Source organism: Lepidochelys kempii, chromosome 7 (genome assembly GCF_965140285.1).
Source record: "Lepidochelys kempii isolate rLepKem1 chromosome 7, rLepKem1.hap1, whole genome shotgun sequence".
Lineage (NCBI taxonomy): Eukaryota > Metazoa > Chordata > Testudines > Cheloniidae > Lepidochelys > Lepidochelys kempii.
Genome location: NC_136386.1, coordinates 104416325 through 104437661, shown reverse-complemented (window position 1 = coordinate 104437661; position 21337 = coordinate 104416325). Strand labels below are relative to the sequence as shown.

Sequence of the window (21337 nt, the reverse complement as noted above, 5' to 3'; positions counted from 1 at the left end):
CCTCAGAGAAGAGCCACCAATCTTGGGGAATAAACTCCCCTGGGACTGACAAATCAATGACGTATTGCAAAAATGTGACTTTACAAGAAGCTTTCAAGGACGGATCCTATCGCCATGTGCAAATGCAAAGCATGCAATTTTCAACCAGCACAAACAGAAGAGCAACAACTCCAACCACGGAGGGGTCCTAGCCCACTGCCAGTTGCAATTCCCAGTGGCAAGCAGCAGCCACTGCATGGTTCCGCACGGTCCAAAAGTAATACACCAAAACAAAACTGCGCGACTCAGTATCCAGATCTCTGGGCTAACTGCAAAGTTCAAGCAACAAAAGCGCCGTCCTGTAATAACGCCGAAACTTTTCGGAAAGCTGCCGCCCCCCTCCCTACCGCATCCCCCTCCTCTTCGCTCTTCCCTAACAACGGCTCTGTAATGACAGCCGAGAAAGATGAAGTTATAAACCGGATAAAACGAATACCGCAGGATCAATCATCCCCTGGCTCGCTCGCTCTGGACCAGACTTTCAGTGGGACCCTGCTCCCTTGCTTGCTTCGTTGGGGCTCACCCGGGCACTTCCCTGTCCCATCCCTTCAGATACAGGCGAGCCAGTCAAGCACAAAGAGAAACAAAAAAGAAATAGCCTCCACCTCAAGCCATCAGGCCAGCCTCTCTCTCTCTCTCTCTCTCTCTCTCTCTCTCTCTCCGAGAAGAGAATAAAAGTGTCCCAGCTCTACTATTTTACACATTGCAACAATATCTGCTCAGGGCCAGACCACTGGCAGGGGGATGGGGAAAAGGGGAGAGGAGACCAGGCGAATGCCCAGCGGGTCATTAAGAAAGCGACCCATCTTAAGCGGGATCTCTTACTCTGTCTCTTTGTATTAAGTCCCCATCCTCCAGCACCCGGCGGTGGGTCTCCTGGGTACGGTTTGCAGCATCCGTCTCCAGAAGGAGCCCGCAAGACTCCCCTGCTGGATCTGGAGTGCTTCGTACCGATCTGCTCACCGAGAGGAAATAGGCTTGTCACTTCCTGAACTGTTTTCAACTCGTCCCTTTAAAACGCACCACGGGGCAGGGCAGGGCTGCTGCCCTCGCCGCCTCATCAAGGTTACACCGTATTGCACTTGCAGGCTGTTCATCGGCTGGCGTCAGCAGCCCGATGACTTCAGCGTGGGGCGCAGCGCAGACCCTGTAGCTTTGGTGGCGGGGCTGGGAGCTGCTTTTCTCAGCGGCCGGGGGGGCTTGTCACTGCCTTACAGCGAGGCTGTGGCGAGCGGGCGTTCTGCTCTGGGCAATCTGCAGCCGGCGGCCTCAGCTCCTGGGGGCCGGGGGCCGGTCGGGAAACGCGCTGCGCTGGGGCACGCACCCACAAAGCCCGGCAGCAGGTTTCGGAGTCCAAACCTGGGCCATCGACTTGCCTCGGCTCTCTTCGGGAGGGTGGTGGCTCATTGCTTTACACCAAATCTTCGGCTCGCTGCTGATTTCCCGGGGCAGCCGCAGTCCCTGGCACCCATCAGTCTAAAGTTCTTTTCGGGTTCCTTCGAGGAAGGGGGCGGTGGGGGGTGAGTCGTGGTTTTTCCGATCCGTGGTATTTGAGCATCGCTCCCCACATCAGTTTACAGATCTGGGGGAACGGGGGTGTTTCTGTTAAGCTGAAGTAGCGCTCCTAGTACGTTCGTGATCTTTTGCTGTTTGCTGTTGTCCAGCAAAACATTTTAAGTACGGGTATATAAGATGTCTTTAGGTCAGGCATCCAGGCTTAATTTATAGTGTAAATAATTCTTAATTAAAATTATCTATGGGTGAGTGAATTTATGTTTTCAGGCACATGCTGGAAATTGCCATTACTTGATCTTCTGAGCTATATTGCATTTGCTTTATACAAGGTAATTAAATCAATTTTGCATTGTGGGGGTTAAAGTAAAAGGTTTATATTATGAAGCACACCCCTGTTTTATTTCTCTTTTATAATTTAAAACTCTCTGAACCATTACACTTTGATCACTTGGGAATTCATTATATTTACGAATGCAAACAGGCCAGACTTTTTTATTTTGTGGCTTTTCTGACTGTTCATTGAGGTCTAATCAGGTAACCAGTGAAGCTTGTATCACAAGGTAAAATAAAAAAATGAAAGGCTTTGTCTGTACAATTAGGTCTTGGACTTGTGTGTGCTCATACAATTCTAATACACCATCACCAACACATATTGGAATCTTTTTATTATTCTAGATGCATCATTCTCAGAGTATTAAGAGTTAGCACTGATCTTATACTAAAGATGGGTCCCACTGATGATGCCAACAATTAGGAATTGCAAGTAACAGTAGGGAAATACCTGGGTCCACTCACTACTCCCAACAGATATTGCTGCAGGGTAGTGAGATTAAGAAATTTGAGGCAACTTGATATAAACTGCTCCAGACCTTTGTTCTTTCAGTCTGCAGGATAGATGTAGTCTTTGTCCCAGGAAATAGCTTTACTTATTACATTTTTTAAAAATGAGTTATAAAATAAAATAATAAAGTAAAATCAAAAGGCAACCAGATCATGCAGAAGTAAAACTAATAAATGATCAAGAATGCTGCAGAACTTACTAATACTGGTGTTGTTTAAATGTTCATTATCACCTGCAATTAAATAATTCACCTCAATCTTTGATTATTTTGAAGACTTCTGTTAACTTCCTAAATTTCCATTAGGAGGCTTACAGTGACTCCTGCTGGCATACTCTGATCCCCTTGCAAACATTTGGCTCATCAGACCCATCCTAAATACAGTGCAGGGGGATACTATTTCTCTCCTTTGCACTGGAAAATTATTCAGGCCTTTGCTATTCCCTCTCCCCACTTCTTTTACTAAACAAAGCAAGAGTGAATTATGTGTTCCTGAAAGTGAGGCCACCAAGGGAGAGTCCTGGCGCGATCACAGGAATATGGATCAGACTGTCACTCCTAAGAGCTTTCCCATACCCCTTTTGCCAACATACCTCAGTCCTAATTCCTGCTATTCTATTCTGAACCTTCCTTGAGCAGAGACCACTGACAATGCTGAATTATGTCATGGTTTTATGATGTGCACAAATGGGGACTAAGGTAAGAGCACACCGCTCCTTTTAAAGATTCAGAGCAATGGTCTACTGTGCAAAGAGGGAAGGGATTAGGATGTGGGGAGGCTCTGCAAGGGACATGTATACCCTGTATAGTCCACTTGCAGAGTTGTGTGCAGGGACAGGTGGATTTGTGGCAGGAGCAAATGATCTGCTGCCACAGGAGTCTTCCAGTCAACAGGCCCACTAAGAGGTTGAGTTAAAGGGACTGGAGTAATCTCTGAGAGTCAGCATGGAATAATTCTCACCAAGTAAGGGTGGCAGAACCTTGCCCATAGCAAATAAACGATCAGGTTTTCACCTCTGGACCACCTCAAAAATATGCCACATGACATTAATACACTGGAATGAAGAGTCCAAAAAGAGAAGAAAATCTGAATGAACACTCAGAATCCCCATGGATTGGGGATTGAGAACACTGGTTTTCCCTTTCCTTTCCCTCCATTTTTCATCTCATTCAGTGTTTCCTTCCAGGAAGTGGTTGTTGCTCAAATCCAAAGGTAGAAACACATCAGATGAAGGCAGGAGCAGAGGGTTAGAAAGGCTCAAGGATATGTCTGCTCAGATTGCTGCTAAAATCCGTCTCCAAAATACACCTGTTTTAACAGCAATATTTTATGTTGGTAAAAAGTGGATTGCATCTAACATATAGTTGGACTTCTTCCTGGGACAGAATGCAATTAAAGAATTAAGATGCATGTTATGCATGAGTAACTAGGCTACATATAACAATTAAAAGTGGACGTAGGAACGAGTACAAAATATACATAGAATATACTCATAAACCATGGACATGTAGATGCAAATACCACAGATGTCAGCAAGGAGTGAACCCTGAGACCTTTATCATCTAAAGCATAGGCCTATGCCTCTTGGGCTAGAGGAGAAGGTGGTTATCATCATTGCTAGGTCCAATGCCAAGTGGGATTCATGATCATACACACTAAGGGTATGTCTACACTAGGAGAAAAGGTGTGATAGTTCACATGTTCCTAGCATGAGCTTAAGTGTTCTGCTGAATTGGGGTTCAAATCTACTGTACTAAACAAACACCAAGAAATAATATTAATTTAGCATAACAGAAGGGGGTAAGTAACTACAAGTAATAGGGTGAAATTAAGAAAGGGAAACTTAGGCTGGATATCTGGGAAATTTCCCTGACAGGCAAACTCTTACAAGAAGTGATGAAAGCTCCATTGCTTGGAACATTTAAAATTAGACAGGACAAAACATTATTAATGTGCTTTACTAACAGGAAGAAGGGCTGAATGATCTGGCAGATATTTGCCATCCAGTTCCTCAGCTTCAGTTAAACTGGGCGCTTTTCTGATCACATATGCAGCCTAGAAATAATAAAAATAAAACATTCTCAAACCCCTTTTCCAGAACATGGGGATCAAATTTTTAAGATGTGTTTTTATAGTTTCCCAATTGAACAGATAAGTAATAAAAGTTTATAGGGTAACTTATCCGCAGCCTCTGTACAGCAATTTCACTTTCCCATAACCTGACAAAGTTGCATTCTGTTTATTCTCGTACCTCCATGCAAAAAATAGCCCTTGTTTACCACCAGTCCCCTATGTTTCAAGACAAGTGTGTTGTCTGTGTAGTGCTATCAATCTAGGTGAACATGACCTTTTTGCTTAGGTATAACAAGATGCTTTCACAGAGACAGTATTTAACAATCTATTTAAATAGTATTATTTAAATTTAGCGATTAGCCATTTTAGATCTCTTTGAAAAGGAGAAAAACAGAGTCCCAGTTTTGATGGACTATATAAAAGTTCTTTGTTAAAGGGAAGGAAGAAAGGAAGAGCCCTTTGAGACTAGCTGCCACAGGCTGTAGATTTGTTTGGCCAAATTCTGTGCTGATTTAGGGTGTAGACATTGGAGTTGCATTAAGTCAGCACAAAATGTGACTCCCCATGTTTACCTTCCAGAATTAGCTTCTAGAACTATGACCACAATATAACTAGAAAGAAAGAGTCCACAAAGGTCCATAACTGTCTGTTTACCAGAGGCCCTACCCCTTCCACTGTACTTTAGCTAAAAGAAACAGTCATTTAAGGTGTCAAGAAACTTTATCTCTGCATCCTGTCCCGAGGTGACATGTACCCAGTCAATATGGGGATAGCTGAAATCCCCCATATTGACTGGGTACATGTCACCTCAGGCAGAGATAAAGTCTCTTGACACCTTAAATGAGTGCTTCTTGGAACAGCTAGTCCTGGAACCCACAAGAGGAAAGGCAATTCTTGAGCTGGAAGTTCTTACAGGAAAAACAGCTGGAAGGGGTAAGGCCTCTGGTAAACAGATAGTTATGGACCTTTGTGGACCCTTTCTAATTATATTGTGGTCATAGTTTTTATAGCTCTTAGCTAAAGTACAATGATAAATACCATAGATAGATACAATTTCCTTTACTTGCTGTTGCCCAATATTTTGCTAGTAAATTACAGTCCTGTGGCTGTGTAAACTTTGTGATAGTCTTTCCACCCATGCAGAGCCAATGCAGTGTGTTATGTTGTCACACTGATTATTTGCGCTGTATTTGCCATTGATAGTCATTTCAGAAGAAGTGTTATTTTTATGACACCTACATCTTATCTATGACTGTAGTATCTGAGCACTTGCTAACGTTTATAGTTTTATCCTCCCAACCCGACCATGAGATGAGGAAGTATTATCTCCTTTTTCCAGAGGGGAAATTGAGGCACCATGCAATTAGGTGACTTGTCCAAGGTAAGACAGAAAAGCTCTGTGACAGAGCCAGGAACTGAACCCCAATCTCATGAGTCTTAGTTCAGTGCTTAACACAAGATCATCATAGGTATCAACAATTTAGGATCAAATCCTGGCTCCATTTAAGTCAATGGGAGTCTATGCCCAAGTATTAGGGTGCTGGAACACTTTGTGTAATGGGGGTGCTGAGAGCCATTGAACTGTAAACCCTGTATACGATGGAAATCACTTCAAACCAGGGGGTGCAGGAGCATCCCCAGCACCCATGCCCAAGTAGCACAAATATGGACACCTATATCAGATCCCACCCCCAGTGTGAGAAGTGATTCTAAAATGGAAAGTATCCAAATGACATGAAGCACAGGTATCCTTGCAAAATGTGTCCTATCTTAACTACTGTTTCATTATAAATCCACAAGATAATCAACATGTTGCGTCTCACAAAACCAATCTGGATCAAGGAGATAATCTCACTCTAAATCAGATGCTGCTGAGCACAGAGGGCTGTAGCTAGTGGTGCTGTTTTTATGACAGTCGACACATGAAATATCCTGTCTTAATTATGGAATTTGCTAGTTCTCTGATAGCAAAAATCCTAAAAACCTGTTTTCCATCATAGAATCCTTGCCACATGCAGCATGGATTTTCACTTCACAGGCATGTATCTGTTAAGAAATGTTATCAATTTTTTAAAGGACAAGATTTACCCCAAATACAAATCACATAAACAATCTTAAATCCACCTGGGGCAATCTTAAATTGCTTTATGCCTGTTTTGCATGTTAGAAAATTTTGGCCTAATTTCCTGAACTGTCATTACAGATATTATTAGTATTCTGCAACATTCTACTTGCTCTCTTGACTAAAAGTCCAATCCAAAGAACATTTAAGTCAATAGGAATCTGGTTTAGATTTTGAGATCCTTGTGGTAGGGATCAAGACCCAGACCTTCAAAGATTAGGTTAGGGCACCTAACTCCCACTGATTTCAATCTGGACCCAAATCTATTTTTAAAATTTATGTAAGCTGCCATGCAAAATTATGGTGCTATGTAAATATTAATAATAAGGAAAAATGGATCTCTGATTACTAGGTTCAGCATGTTTCTCCTTTTTAGACTCTAGCTGTTCCAAGAAACACACCTTGCACAGTAGGGTCCTTAGAAATTAATGCCTTCTTTCAACTCACCTTTTCTTGATCAAGGTTTTAGAATGGCTGGTGGCTTATCAAGCTGTGGTATGTATCAGAATTTCTAGTCTCTGTGTTGTAAGTAAAAGGTAATAATTCAGAGAGTCCTAGCAACATTTTACATTCCTTAAGAAACGCAGGATCTTCCAGTCTCATCTCTGCTTGACATCTGACACTGTTAGTGAACGCTCAAGCCCTTGAGGAATTGTGTTGAAACTGATTTCTGTTCTCTCAGTAATGTTTATGAACTCTAGCTTTCCAGCAGTGGATTGCACACTCACTATTATTCAGCATTTATATGTTACTTTGGGGCTACATCATTTTTCTGCATGACGACCTTGAGTTTAATTTCTAGTATCCTAGAAAAACTGTTCATCAGAATGGCACATATTCCAAGCTATTGCATGCTATTACTTAGCTAATCAAGCCAGGCATTGACATTTCCTTTAGTTACATTATAGAACACATGTTGATGATCACTTCCCCTCAACTTGAGGCCACTTTATCTCAAATCCCCCCATACCCACACACTCAATGCCCTACAGCTCCATTAATACTTCCCCACTTAACTAAACTATTATCCTCAAGGCCTGGATCATGGTGAACATACTTCCAACCAAGCAGTATAACACAGGTGTTCTTTCAGAGTCCATCAGTAACCTCTTGATTTAGCCAAAGGGGGTAGATTTGGGCAGTATAATCCTACGATCTCATTATCCAAGCCAAGAGAGCAAGGAATGGGAATGCAAAGCACTGGCCTGAAGACTGATTTATTTTCCCTTGTCTTTCAGTATATTTTACGGAAGATCATTTGATATGTTAAAGTACTTAAAACACCTTATAAAATAAAACTGTTATTGAGGTAGCAAAGGATGTTCTTTGCTTTGTTGCATGCCAAGATTAAGAAAGCAATTTCAGTGCAAAAGCACTAGAAATTAATGCTGCATGTTTCTAATTACCATATTTACAGTTTCTCTGTAACCCTAGATAATATGAATTTGACAGTCCTGTACTAAGTACCCTACAAAACATAGATAGATAGGTGATTTTCCTTGCAATGACTACAGTACTGTCCATATGCATATTTTCAGGATGAGGACATAAGTAAAAGATCAGTATCACTGATGAAGAGAAGCAAGCTTATACCTAATGTACTGGAAAAACTATTCAAGAACTCACCCTTATGTAAAAATGGTTCCCATGAACTCACAACCCTGGGTTTAGTAGGCCAATGCTCAAACCACTGAGCTATCCCTCCCCATAGCACTGCTTCAATATAGCAAACCCATTTGGAAGCCAACAACAATCCTAACTTTCATCAAGGCAGCATTCAAAGATCAACCATTGAAATATAATTATTACCGTTAAATAGTGGGCATTATATTCATTTCATTATTAAGCTAAGCATGTACTGGTTATTTGTATTATAGCAGTGCCTTGAGGCCCAACCATAAGGGCCATACTGATTAAATATAGGATGAGACAATTCTTGCCATAAAGAGCTTACAACGTAAGGCTACGTCTTCCCTGCCAAACAAGTGGTTTTTACAGTGAGATGGCTAGTGTGCAATAGTTATCTCACTGTAACATCCTAGTAGAGAAAAGGCACCTATCTTTTGTAACATATGATAGCGAGGCAAGGTCATCATGTATTCACCCCCACAGTAGTTCACCTTGCCTAGCTACCTTGTAATGGCTGTGGAGATAACTTTTCAGAGACAGTCTCTGTGTCTGGGTCATATGCTGTGCTCAACATTTCCTTACCAAGTTGAAGCCTACAAACATTTATACTCATCAATGGAAAACCAACTTTTAAAAAGGGAGGTTGAGAAATGTTTTGGAGCAGTGGTTCTCAGCAGGTGCATTTACTAGTTCACACGGACTTGGCTGGTCACACGCTGCTGAATCTCTTTCCTTGTTTCCAGCTGCTGACTCATATTAAAAGAAGCTAAAAATACATTAAATACTTTCCTCCTGTTACTTTGACAGGTAAACAATTGCTGTAGTTGCCACAGGTATGCTATGTGATCACTGTTGAATGTGAGGTTCGTGGCTAATCACCACCCATGAACTGATAAAGGATCAGACCTCAGACTTTGCCTGTGGAACCAAGATCTAGTTGGATGTCATGGCAGGACTGCTGTGGGGTGGGTGTGTCTTTGGCTGGATATGTGCTTCAGCAGAAGGTGAAGGGGGAGCAGGGAAGGGTTTCTGATACAAAGCCCACTGAAGTCAATGGAAGTTCTCCTATTGACTCCAGAAGGCTTTGCATCAGACCGAAAGGACCTAATCTAAAGCCAGCTAAAGTCAATGTAAAGGCTGACGTCAATGAGCTTTGGATCAGGCCGTATACAAAGAAGTGGGCTGTGAGCAGGGTATTCTCCACGAGGGATCCACAGTTTTGGAATTTATTTCCCTCCCAGTCCTCTTGAGCAGTTAAATCTTCAGGGCCTAGTGCAAAGCTGGTATAATCTTCTAGGCATTTGAGGTCGGAGTGCATTAAGGCTTGGACACATTTGTTGTGGGGCTCGTTTTATTTGCGGTCCTGTATGTATTTTACATTGAGAAAACCAGGCCCTTCCATTTTAAATTGTATTGGGAAAGTAAACTGTCCAGATCCCAGAATTTGGATGGGGACCTAGTTCTTCACTGAGCCTTAGTCCCATCTATGTGGGGTCGGCAATTTGAGTTCTTCTTTTCCATTCCAGTATGTCTTGAAGCAGTTCTTAGGAAACTCCATAGCTAATCAAATTCTTTTGTATGACATCCACCCATCTAGTTTTAGGTTCTTCCAACCCTTCTTTTAATCTCTATTTCTAAGTTTAACACCCTGTTTACTATATATTCTTCTGATTTTCTTTTCACATGCTCACACCATCTAAGCCTGGATTCCTTCAGCTTTTCTACAATTGGTAACACCTTCACACTTCCCCTAATTCATTTGTTCTGAACATGGTTCACCCTTGTAACTCCAAGCATTCATCTTAACATTTTCATTTCTACTGTATTCAAGATCCGCTCTTTGCTCTTCCTCAGTGCCCAGCATTAAGAGACACACAAAAGTGCAGGCCTAATTACCATCTTGTAGATCTTACTTTTCAATTTGATAGGCATTCTCCTATCACAGAAAGAAAAGGAGTACTTGTGGCACCTTAGAGACTAACCAATTTATTTGAGCATAAGCTTTCGTGAGCTACAGCTCACTTCATTGGATGCACAGATGCTGTAGCTCACGAAAGCTTATGCTCAAATAAATTGGTTAGTCTCTAAGGTGCCACAAGTACTCCTTTTCTTTTTGCGAATACAGACTAACACGGCTGTTACTCTGAAACCTATCACAGATCAGTCCAGTCACTTCTCTCCATTTAGTTCATGCCTTCCCTGTTCTACTAATGGGGGGTGGAGGGGCCTGGTTATTTTTTATAAATAAATGAAATAAGCATGTTTTTAAGAGGACAACTCTAGTGGCATTTCTACACATGGGACTCATTTCGAGCCACTGGGTACATATAGTCCCCAAAATAATTGATTCTTGGTAAATAAAAATTCCCCTCTTCTTCACGACAAAACATTTAGTTGAAATAAGTATTTCCCTATCTTCAATGCCACACAGGGTTTTTTTAAAAATAAGGAAATGTTATATAAGAAAGGTCATGAGATAAGCTAACAAAAGCCAGGAAATTGAAAATGGAGGCTGATGCTCCCCTAGTTTCTGACTTCCACCTATTTGTAACCATACTATTTTTTACAAGTAAGGGGCTATGTTTACATGACGGTAATTGTCACTTAGGAACTATCACTTTCAAAGGCTATTATATGCTGCTGGTTTTTGGTGTAATGTTTGTGGAGAGGCTTAGAGGTTAAGGAATTAATATTTTGTTTTTGGATTTCAGTATCTGGCCAGACTAAAGTGAAATCATTTTGGAGGGTCTGGGTTTTTAGAAGATATTGGATTACGCCCTAAAACTAATAGAATTATAGCTCATTGGCTGCTGCTGCTCCATAGAGGGCCAGAAATGAGTAAGCATGTAATTACATCCTTTCTGTTCCTTTAGGAGAATGTTCTTCAGGTTATTACTGAGGGCCCCAGATTAAAACTGCAACTGTTTGCATTGTACTTGGTTTATATCTGGACAGGGGTATTAGGGACTCACTATATTGATTCCAAAATTAAGATTATGAAAATTTCGGTGAATTCAGAGTTGTCAGCTCTCATGGTTTTATCACAAGTCACACCATATTTAGTGATTTTAAAGGCTGCTTTCTTCCAAACATTTCTCATGCACAGTCCCTGCCAAGAGGTGAATATTTTTTAGAAGTTTGACACTCAGACAATTGAGTATTTTTTAGGTCCAATCAAAATCACTCTGATGTAAATCCATCAAACTTGTTATAAGCGGATCCTAACTAGCACGTAGGACTATTTTTTTCCAAGATCGACAGATGACCTGTCCTTCATATGCATCTATAATTTATATGAGAAGTGTGGATAATTCTGTAAGTTTCTCTTCACCTGATCTTAACTCACTTTGCTTTTTAAGGAGTCCTGTGGCCTTTTAGCACGCCCAGTGCTTTTGCTAATGTAAGCTGATATGGAGTTTGTGAATTTTGTACTGATCTTTCCTAACGATTGCAGGTCATTTATGACTTTTAGAAAAAAAATCACATCCCCACTTAGCTGTGCTCTCACCTGCCTCAACCATTGGCGACCGGCGCCCATACCTCAAGATCCTGGCAGGCAGCGCGTGCGCACACTCACACAACACATACACACACCCCCCACTGGGGGTATCGATAGTGGTGGAATCCTTACTGCCATGCTCTCCTCTTGGACCTCTGCTGTTAGCTATAGCCATACTATGGGGCGAAACTGTTAGTTACCCCTCCCACATACAGCCCCTGAGCCATTTCCCATCATTCCTGGCTTCCTTCTGAGCAAAGAGGTGCCTGGCTCCTGCAGGCGCTATTGTATACGGTGACAAAGGCGGCTCCAGGATTAGTACTGCCATGCCTTGTGCTGAGGAGGGGGAAGTGGCTCTCCCTCACAGCATTCTCCTGGATCAAAGACACCTGAGTCTCTAAGTTTCTACCTTCCATCAGCAGCCTCCAGTTCCCACAGATGCTAATGCATTTTCCCAGCAGTGGAAATGTTACAGGGGTCATACAATGGTAGAAATCAATGGAAAATATCTTTCCCTTAATGTGGTAGTTGGGTGTGCCACAGTTTAGGGCAACTGCAGCAGTATTTCTTCCTTGTCCCCCACCGAGGGCATCAACTCTTAGGTTTTTGGCTCCCCAGCCATCACGTCTCCTGCGCAGAGACATGTGTCTCTCCCCCTCCTGGCCAGCATTTTTCCAGGCTGCACAGCTCCTTGCCTGCACTCAGAATTCCCCAGCAAGTCAGACTGCTTAAGCGCACCTGCTTTTCTATCTTCTCAGAGGCTATTAGCCTCTGAGAAGTGCTCACAGTTATAAGGTACGACCCAGCTCTTTCTAAGCAAGCACATTTATTCTTAAGGTGAAGGCATCACAGAGAAAACATATTAAAACAATAAAAGAATCTTTCACTGAGTACTTGCATACCCAGAGGGGTGCATTTGTGTATACCTCCCCCTAGGGATTTTCTAGGAAACTCACTTGAAAAGTCCATTCTTGTCTGGCACATTGTTTCAAATAGTCCTGTGAAATTCATAACACTTCCCAGGGTTTACACATCTTCCCCTAGAAACGTTATGTACAATCTCACAATAGTACATAAATGTTTTTCAATACACTGCACTCCTAAAATACTTTAATTTAATTCAGTAAGATTTGTCCAGGATACTGCAAGAAATTGCTATAACTCTCTCATGGGGGTGGTGGAATATTTGGTATATTTGTTTATCTTCCCTGGCAAAGGGTAAAATGTGTGATGTTGGAGTCTCTGGCCTGCATGGAGTGGGGGAATGTTTAACATGTCCATACTTGGGGTATGGGTTTTGTGGGTCAGGATGGGTCTGTGGCCTGTAGAAGAAGTATGAAATTCAATGGGGCAGGATAAGGGGATCTGTAGCCTAGGAGTGGGGCAAAGGTAAAAAAACAAGGGTAGTGTAAAGGTTGGTACTAGAACCTCAACTGCACATTGCCTGAGCTCCTAGGATTTAGAAACTGTACAGCAAAAATGCCCATCATTAAAAACAGCCAAAGAAAGACATTGAATAGCATTGGAGTTATACCAGAGAACAAAGACATTATATGGAACATTTTTGAAAGCTGCGGCTTTAGTTTGTACTTCGTTGGGGGAGTGGCAGATTATTCATCAAAACTCCATACAATCACAACCTTTTGTGAAATTAAAGTAGACACCATCTAATGACCACAGAGACAGACGTGTCCAGTGGTTAGAGTACTGGGTTGGAATTCAAGAGACCAGGATTCTGTTTGCAGCTCTGCCACTCACCTGCCATGTGGCATTGGCTAAGTCACTTAATTACTCTGTGCCTATGTTCCTCATCTCACCCTTTGTCCTGTCTGCTAGGGCTTTGTCTTCACTGTTTAAAAAGGTGTGTTTTTACCACAGGATAATCAATGTGCATTAGCTCTCTCACAGTAAAATTCTAGTACAGACTAGGCACCTGTAGTTTCATTACAAGCCTTTTAATAAAAAAAAAAAAAAATTCAAACTGATGAAGTTTATATTAAAGATGCACTGGAAACCTCCAGTTTTAAAAACCAAATATTAAAACAAATCAGGTTTCTGACAGAGCATCCTTCAAACTGGTCCTCTTTTTCTTTTTTTTAGAAAAAATCCTCTTTAAACCCAGTTTAGAAGGGTTTTTCTGCTCCCCTCTTTATGAGGAGTTTAGGAGTCCAGGACAGCGGGCTGTATTTTAAAAAATCATTATTGAGGTTACAGGGACAAACCATCCCGATGTGTAGAAAAAATAGTAAATATGGCAGGCGATGAGCTTGGCTTAACAGTGAAATCCTTGCTGATCTTAAACAGCCTCACCTCAATCCCTGGAAAAATCATGGAGCAGGTCCTTAAGGAATCAATTCTGAAGCCCTTAGAGGAGAGGAAAGTGATCAGGAACAGTCAGCATGGATTCACCAAGGGCAAGTCATGCCTGACTAATCTAATTGCCTGCTATGACAAGATAACTGGCTCTGTGGATGAGGGGAAAGCAGTGGACATGTTATTCCTTGACTTTAGCAAAGCTTTGACACAGTCTCTCACAGTATTCTTGCCAGCAAGTTAAAGAAGTATGGGCTGGATGAATGGACTATAAGGTGCATAGAAAGCTGGCTAGATTGTTGAGCTCAACAGGTAGTGATCAATGGCTCCATGTCTAGTTGGCAGCTGGTCTCAAGTGCAGTGCCCCAAGGGTCAGTCCTGGGGCCGGTTTTGTTCAATATCTTCATTAATGATCTGGAGGATGGCGTGGATTGCACCCTCAGCAAGTTTGCAGATGACACTAAACTGGGAGGAGAGGTAGATACGCTGGAGGGGAGGGATAGGATACAGAGGGACCTAGACAAATTAGAAGATTGGGCCAAAAGAAATCTGATGAGGTTCAACAAGGACAAGTGCAGAGTCCTGCACTTAGGACAGAAGAATCCCACGCACCGCTACAGAGTACGGACCGAATGGCTCGGCAGCAGTTCTGCAGACAAGGACCTAGGGGTTACAGTGGACGAGAAGCTGGATATGAGTCAACAGTGTGCCGTTGTTGCCAAGAAGGCCAATGGCATTTTGGGATGTATAAGTAGGAGCATTGCCAGCAGATCGAGGGACGTGATCGTTCCCCTCTATTCGACATTGGTGAGGCCTCATCTGGAGTACTGTGTCCAGTTTTGGGCCCCCCACTACAAGAAGGATGTGAAAAAAATGGAAAACGTCCAGTGGAGGGCAACAAAAATGATCAGGGGACTGGAACACATGAGTTATGAGGAGAGGCTGAGGGAACTGGGATTGTTTAGTCTGCCAAAGAGAAGATTGAGGGGGGGATTTCAACTACCTGAAAGGGGATCCAAAGAGAATGGATCCAGACTGTTCTCAGTGGTAGCAGATGACAGAACGAGGAGTAATGGTCTCAAGTTGCAGTGGGGGAGGTTTAGGTTGGATATTAGGAAAAACTTTTTCACCAGGAGGGTGGTGAAGCACTGGAATGCGTTACCTAGGGAGGTGGTGGAATCTCCTTCCTTTGAAGCTTTTAAGGTCAGGCTTGACAAAGCCCTGGCTGGGATGATTTAGTTGGGGATTGGTCCTGCTTTGAGGAGGGGATTGGACTAGATGACCTCCTGAGGTCCCTTCCAACCCTGATATTCTATGATTCTATGATTAGAAGAGTCTTTTGGGCATGCGCAAGAGCAGGAGAACTCAAGACTAGATGAAGAAACCACTCTGTTAGATTTATGGCTTGTGTTGACACAATGGCCCCTTCTAGAATTAAAATCTATTAATCATAGAATATCAGGTTGGAAGGGACCTCAGGAGGTCATCTACGCCAACCCCCTGCTCAAAGCAGGGCCAATCCCCAATTTTTGCCCTGGATGCCTAAATGGCCCCCTCAAGGATTGAACTCACAACCTTGGGTTTAGCAGCCCAATGCTCAAACCACTGAGCTATCCCTCCCCGCCAACCCCACCAAACCTGCTTGGGCCACCCCATTTCTTCCACCACTTCCTGTCTACTGATTCCTCCTCCTTAGTTTTACTGCTCTTGTTAAACACCTTCTTACAGAGCCTGAGGAACAGCACGCAGGTAAGGTCCATCCCCGAGTAACGCATGAGACCAGGAAACACAACTGACCATCAATTAAACGTTGAAACTGACTATACACAGAGTGCTGACAGATGCACAAAGCAAGCAACCTGGGCGGGGAGTTCCCCTCTCTATACACTTCCAGTTACGGTAATCTTTTGAGGGTGGAGGGGGAGTTAATTGTAACAATACTAGGTACAACAGTTGCAAATGGAAAGATTATTTCCAAGTTGACGGTGCTTGTTGAATAGGTGTGTGCATCTCCTCTGCACTACCAAACCCCTCCCCACCCCTTTCCCTTTCAAAGAGAGCAGGTGGGGGGAGATGTTTGAAGGCAGTGTGTAGCATTTATGCAGGCCTTGTTGCCTGTCGAGCTATACTGCTGAGGAGAGCTGGGAGGGAATACTGCAGTGAGTCACAGGGCCTTAGCTTTTCCTACAAAGATACATAGGTTTGGGGAGCTGATCCACCTCTTTCCCACACCAAGGAAACCATCCAGAAGAAACTCTCTCACACCGTGGAGAATAGGGCCCATAGAAAATCTTCAAACCAGTGTTAAGATGAGAATTTATAATCTATACTGTTAAAAGCTTTGCTGAAAAAATAAAATTAAATAAAATGTCAGAGGATTGATCCAATTTCAGTTCTATCACCAATTTTGCCTGATGCACATTTATTTGTAAGAATTCTTCAAGTCAAGATTTGAATAAATAGTTGGAGAGACTTCATATTTTTATATAGTCTGCATGGATAAAAATAATCTAGATAACAGAATCTAATATTAAAAAAATAGAAATCAGTCATTTTAAAAAACAAAACAAAGCAATAACAGGCCTAAACCATGGAAGTCTTATGGACTGAAGAATTATGGTTAAATTCTTGTTGGTTGATTAAAGGAATTTCCTGTAGTTTGCGATCATAGTTGATTTATTTTAATGCTTTTAAACCCTATAACACTCCTAGATTAGCAAAGATTACAGATGGAAATAAAACAGAAGCCTCATAGGCAAACACCCCATACTGGTGTGTGTGTGTCAGTTAAAATCTGCTTGTATTAGATCCACCTGATCCCACATTTATTACAAAAATTCAGACCCACATTTTAAGGCTTGGGAACATCTCTCCAAAGATTTATTGTTATCTCATCAATATATCCAAGGTAGGAACTGATGATGGGCAACTCTTACAGGCACTAGTAGTCCTATGTGCAGCTGGAAACCTTTGGGTGGGAGGTAGTAAATACTACCCCACTGGCTATTCAAATGGTAACATCACCACATCTAACTTTTTTTTAACTTTGAACGTAGGTAAGGATACTAGGCTGCCTAAGCATATAAAGAAACATTCTCATTTGGGACCAAAACCTGCTCTCTACTTCTGTTGGGTCATTTTTCAGTGGAACTAGCACAGTTCCATTGTGCAAGGAGGTGCAGAATTCGGGAATGCCACCCTGGGGGCAGGTTAATGATGAAGGATCTGCTACTGTACAGCTCTTCTGGTCCTTACTTCTTGCAGAGGGGGAGCACTAGAACAGGAGCGGGGCAGCCAACGAACCTGCTCAGACTGAGAACCAGGAAAAACATTTCCTTGATGAGCAAACATGACATTCTTCTTCCATGAGAACAAATTGCCTAATAGGAGTTGTTGGATGCTTAAAATGTCATGTTTACTGCCATTTGAAAATGTGCGTGGGGCAAGTCATAAAAGAAGGAAAAATATTTCTTTCCTCTCTCTCTCCAGGCATCTGTATCGTTATTCCACAAATATAAAATAATAAACGAAGAAATGAACATGGGTTAAAAACAATAATAAATATAACCAGGGTTATTAGGCTGGGGATGTGGGGTTTTGTGGTCTCTGTTTGGGTTTTATGCAACTAAAATGTCATACAAAATTCATTGGAGAAGATGTTCATTAGTGGCCCTTCATAACACATTAGCATACTATAAATTAATATTAAAATAGGTAAGCATATCTGCTATTGAGAAGCTGTAATAACACCAAACAGCGTCTTTTAAATATTTAATTGGATCGATGGTACTGATCAGTATTAGCGAGCACATATTAGAGATTCAGGAAGGGATTTTTAAAAGTACTCAATGTTAGCCTAACTCTACTCCCACTGAAGTCAATGGATTTTGGTGGAAGTAGAAGTAGGCCAATTCTGAGCACTTATGAAAATCCCGCCCGAAAGCACTATATTACAATGTCTTGTGAGTGCTACAGTCTTTACACCCATTTTCCTCCTTATTTAACTAAAGGTTGATTTCGGATTACACTGTAACATGCATGTTTCATTTACAAAAATAAAATAAAATATTGCCCAGTGTTTAGATCTCAAAAGCATGTTCATTAGTACGCCAAACACCACAGAAATAAGACTTCTTGCTTTGTATGATTCAATTACTGCTTAAATTTATTTTAAACTGTTCACTAGAAACCAAAATCAAAAATAAATAGGAAAAAATATTTACACTTCAAATGCAAAACTAATGTGAATAGTTTTAGTTGGTCTCTGAAAAATTAGAGTACCATATTTTTCCTCACTTACACCCATACAATTTTGTTGAAATAAATGAAGCTATAACACAGAGAAACAGCACCAGGGCAGAATTTACCCTAGAAACATTTCAGATTTATATAACTTGCCCTGAATTTTATGGAAGCCCATTGCAGTTCAGCACATGCACTGTGTCTTATTGTGTACTCAGTGAGCAGTTATTTACACAATACTGGAGGTGTTTTCCTCTCTCTCTCTCCTTTGCATCAGGTTTACTTTGAAGTGCAGACTTTTCTTTTCTCAACTAATCTAATTTGTCTAAGATTGATGGCCTTAATTTTTTCTTTGGAAAACCAAGGCTGTTACACTGTTTCCAATCCTCCCTCCAAAGCAGAACTTGGGTGTTGGCAGCTCCTCCAGAATTTCAAATCCTGCCAGACAGAAATTAATGCTTTTATTAAGAAGTCATGTTACTCTTCCCTTGGATAACCTTTTGCAAACCACTCTTAATTCATATGGAAAACAAGCAAGTCATTTACTATGTAAGTGTACAGTACTGTGTCTTATATTGCTTCTTTATATAGCTGAAACTCCTCCATAGATAATAAAATCTTAGCTAGCTGCAGTGTGTAGACTAATGAAAGAAGAGATAAGAATTTGCCAGCAGTTCTAGTTCTTGGCACACTTGGGTTTCAAGCTTCAGGCATGAGATTCAGAAGCTGACTAGCAAGTAAAAGAATTCAGACCCATCAGGAGGTTCACTGAGCAAGTGACATGTGCGTGCACATGGAATGTCACAGCCTACAACTGCCAGTTCCTTTGTGACTAAAAGAAAAGCTAAAAATGTTATCCCAATTTTAAGGTGAGCTGGGTGGGTGAATGGGGGATCTATTTTAAAGATCACAGGAAAAAAGCCATATATTCTCTTCTTCTCCATAATAACTTGCCTGCAATTCTTGTTCTCTGCGGTTGGAAGGTATAAAAAAATCCTCACTCTTAAAGTGCATCTATACTGGTAAAAATGGGAGCCATAATTCCATACCCATGCCTACAACGATGGAAGCTGTAGTGAGGATAAGGCTCAGGACACACACCCACGTTTTATCACTGTGATATCTAATCCCGCTCTGATAAAATAAACACGGCAATAAAAGGACATTAACATTTACCTACTTAAAACCTTAAACAACCATAAATTGGCAGATAACTCTGCCCAACTACTTACCTTCTCTGAACTCATTTAGCAGCTCCTCTTTGGTCCAATTACAAGAGGTTATGAGGAAAAAGCCTTCCATTTTCAATACCGTGCAGAGGGATTTCACATACTGCTTCCTCCTCTCAGCTGCATTGTCAGGATTAAGGCTTATGGCATCAAAAGTTCCCTTGTCAATACAAATCTGAAATCCTGATAGCTCAGCTGATGGAGTCAAGAAGTCTTTTACCTAAATCAAAAGTGTACAACTATGTAAATAATCATCTTTTATTTGGGAAATGCTGCATCTCTAATGTAGACTGGTGCTTTCATTTGTGAGGGTACAAAAATTGACAACATCTAAGTGTCATGGAACAAGATAACACTCACAACAGACTTGAGATCAGCTGAAGCAGTTTCAGGCTTTATTCCAAGCACACAACACAGCAGCTAGTGGTTAAGGAGCCAGGCAGCCATTTCACTGAGCAGACACTGACTGGCACTCGCTGAGCTCTTATATTGCCCACCAGAGGATGCCCAGGCTGGCTATGACCAATATGGGGTAAACTATACTAATTCAGTTACAAATTCTGCAAAGGCTGCATGAGTACCTTACAGACAAGTACATCCCTACATGGGCTGCATGAGTTCCTTACACTAGGTCTATTTGGGAAGTGCTTACCATGCAACTTCTTTGCATAATTTTGATGCCATGTCAATTTGATTCTCCCTTTGCATTATGCAAAAATCTTTAGTTGAACCCAGCTACCTGCCTACCTATTTGAAGTGCGTAGCTGGGCTCCATTACAGTAGTATTTAAGCACCTCACAATCTTTAATGTATTTGGGAGTTCATTCTACGGTATTATTTACTATTTGCAGTGTGGCAGCACTGAGAGGCCCCAGTCATGGACCTGGGTCCCAGAGTGCTAGGCAGCATATAAACAGAACAAAACTGACACAGCCCAAGGAGTTTATGATCTATTCTAAGGCTATGTATAAGCTGCCGCGGTAAGTTGACCTATGCTATGCAACTCCAGCTACTTGAATAATGGAGCTGGCGTCGACATACCTTAGGTCGAGTTACTGCGGCGGGGAGGTCTCCCGTCGACTTACCTTACTCTTCTTGTCAGGGTAGAGTATGGGGTCGACTGGAGAGCGCTCTGTTGTCGATTTGGCAGGTCTTTACTAGACCCACTAAAAAGACTGCTGGTGGATCGATCTCAGAGCGTCAATCCCCACTGTAATGTAGACCTACCCTCAGTATAAGAAAAGAGAACATCCAGACGGGAGAAGCACAAGGTAACAATGAGATAAAAGTGGTCAGCATGAAAAGCAGTGGTCTCTGTACACCAGCTGCCTAACCATTGTTGAATTTTTTGTAGTTTGACATATTTAGTCTGCTATTCCTTATCTGAAAGTCAGAGTATATAATCTAGAACACAGAACTGATCTTTTAAAGTGTGATGTAGTCTCTCCCCTTGCTCAGGGATGACACTCTTGTTCGACTAAATGGGAGTTTTGCACAGGTGTCAAAGGGAGTAAAATCTTCACCAACCAAGAAATCTTCTGGTAAATACAGACATATTAATAAACTGTTGGTTAGAGTCCTCCTCAAGTGAGCAGAACTACAATTAGATTTCAAAAAATGTAGTCAGTATATTAACGTGTCTGAAATCAAGTGACTCGAATAATCTCTCAAGATCAATTGCTTTCTATTTTCCTTAACATAATCTCTCTGAACACTTACCTGCAATTTAATATTAGATAGCCCTTCTTTCTCTATTATGTTTTGAGAAAGTTGTATTGCAGAAGGAGAGTAATCAATTCCAGTGAGATTAGTGTAACCACATTTTGCCTAGAGAAA

The 21337-nt window shown here is 41.7% G+C and overlaps 2 protein-coding genes across 5 annotated transcripts in view; both read right to left on the bottom strand.

Annotated features, from left to right (window-relative positions):
* Window positions 1-4347, bottom strand: part of FAM53B (family with sequence similarity 53 member B) — a 128273-nt gene extending 123926 nt beyond the window's left edge. The window contains exon 1 of one of the 2 annotated variants that reach the window (XM_073354113.2): window positions 865-4347. The gene's annotated coding sequence lies outside the window, so the exon portion shown is untranslated. The other variant, XM_073354114.2, reaches the window with a different exon arrangement.
* EEF1AKMT2 (EEF1A lysine methyltransferase 2) overlaps window positions 1-21337 on the bottom strand; it is a 48317-nt gene that overhangs the window by 17896 nt on the left and 9084 nt on the right. Inside the window, exons 4-6 of one of the 3 annotated variants that reach the window (XR_012160055.2) lie at window positions 21221-21328; window positions 19505-19721; window positions 4360-4449 (exon numbers count right to left, since the gene is read on the bottom strand). Coding sequence is in view for 2 of the 3 variants with exons in the window: in XM_073354116.2 (XP_073210217.1) it covers window positions 18613-18710; window positions 19505-19721; window positions 21221-21328 (423 nt within the window). In the remaining variant the exon portion in view is untranslated. Of the gene's footprint in view, window positions 1-4359; window positions 4450-16548; window positions 18711-19504; window positions 19722-21220; window positions 21329-21337 lie in introns of those variants that run through there. The other 2 variants (XM_073354116.2, XM_073354117.1) reach the window with 2 other exon arrangements.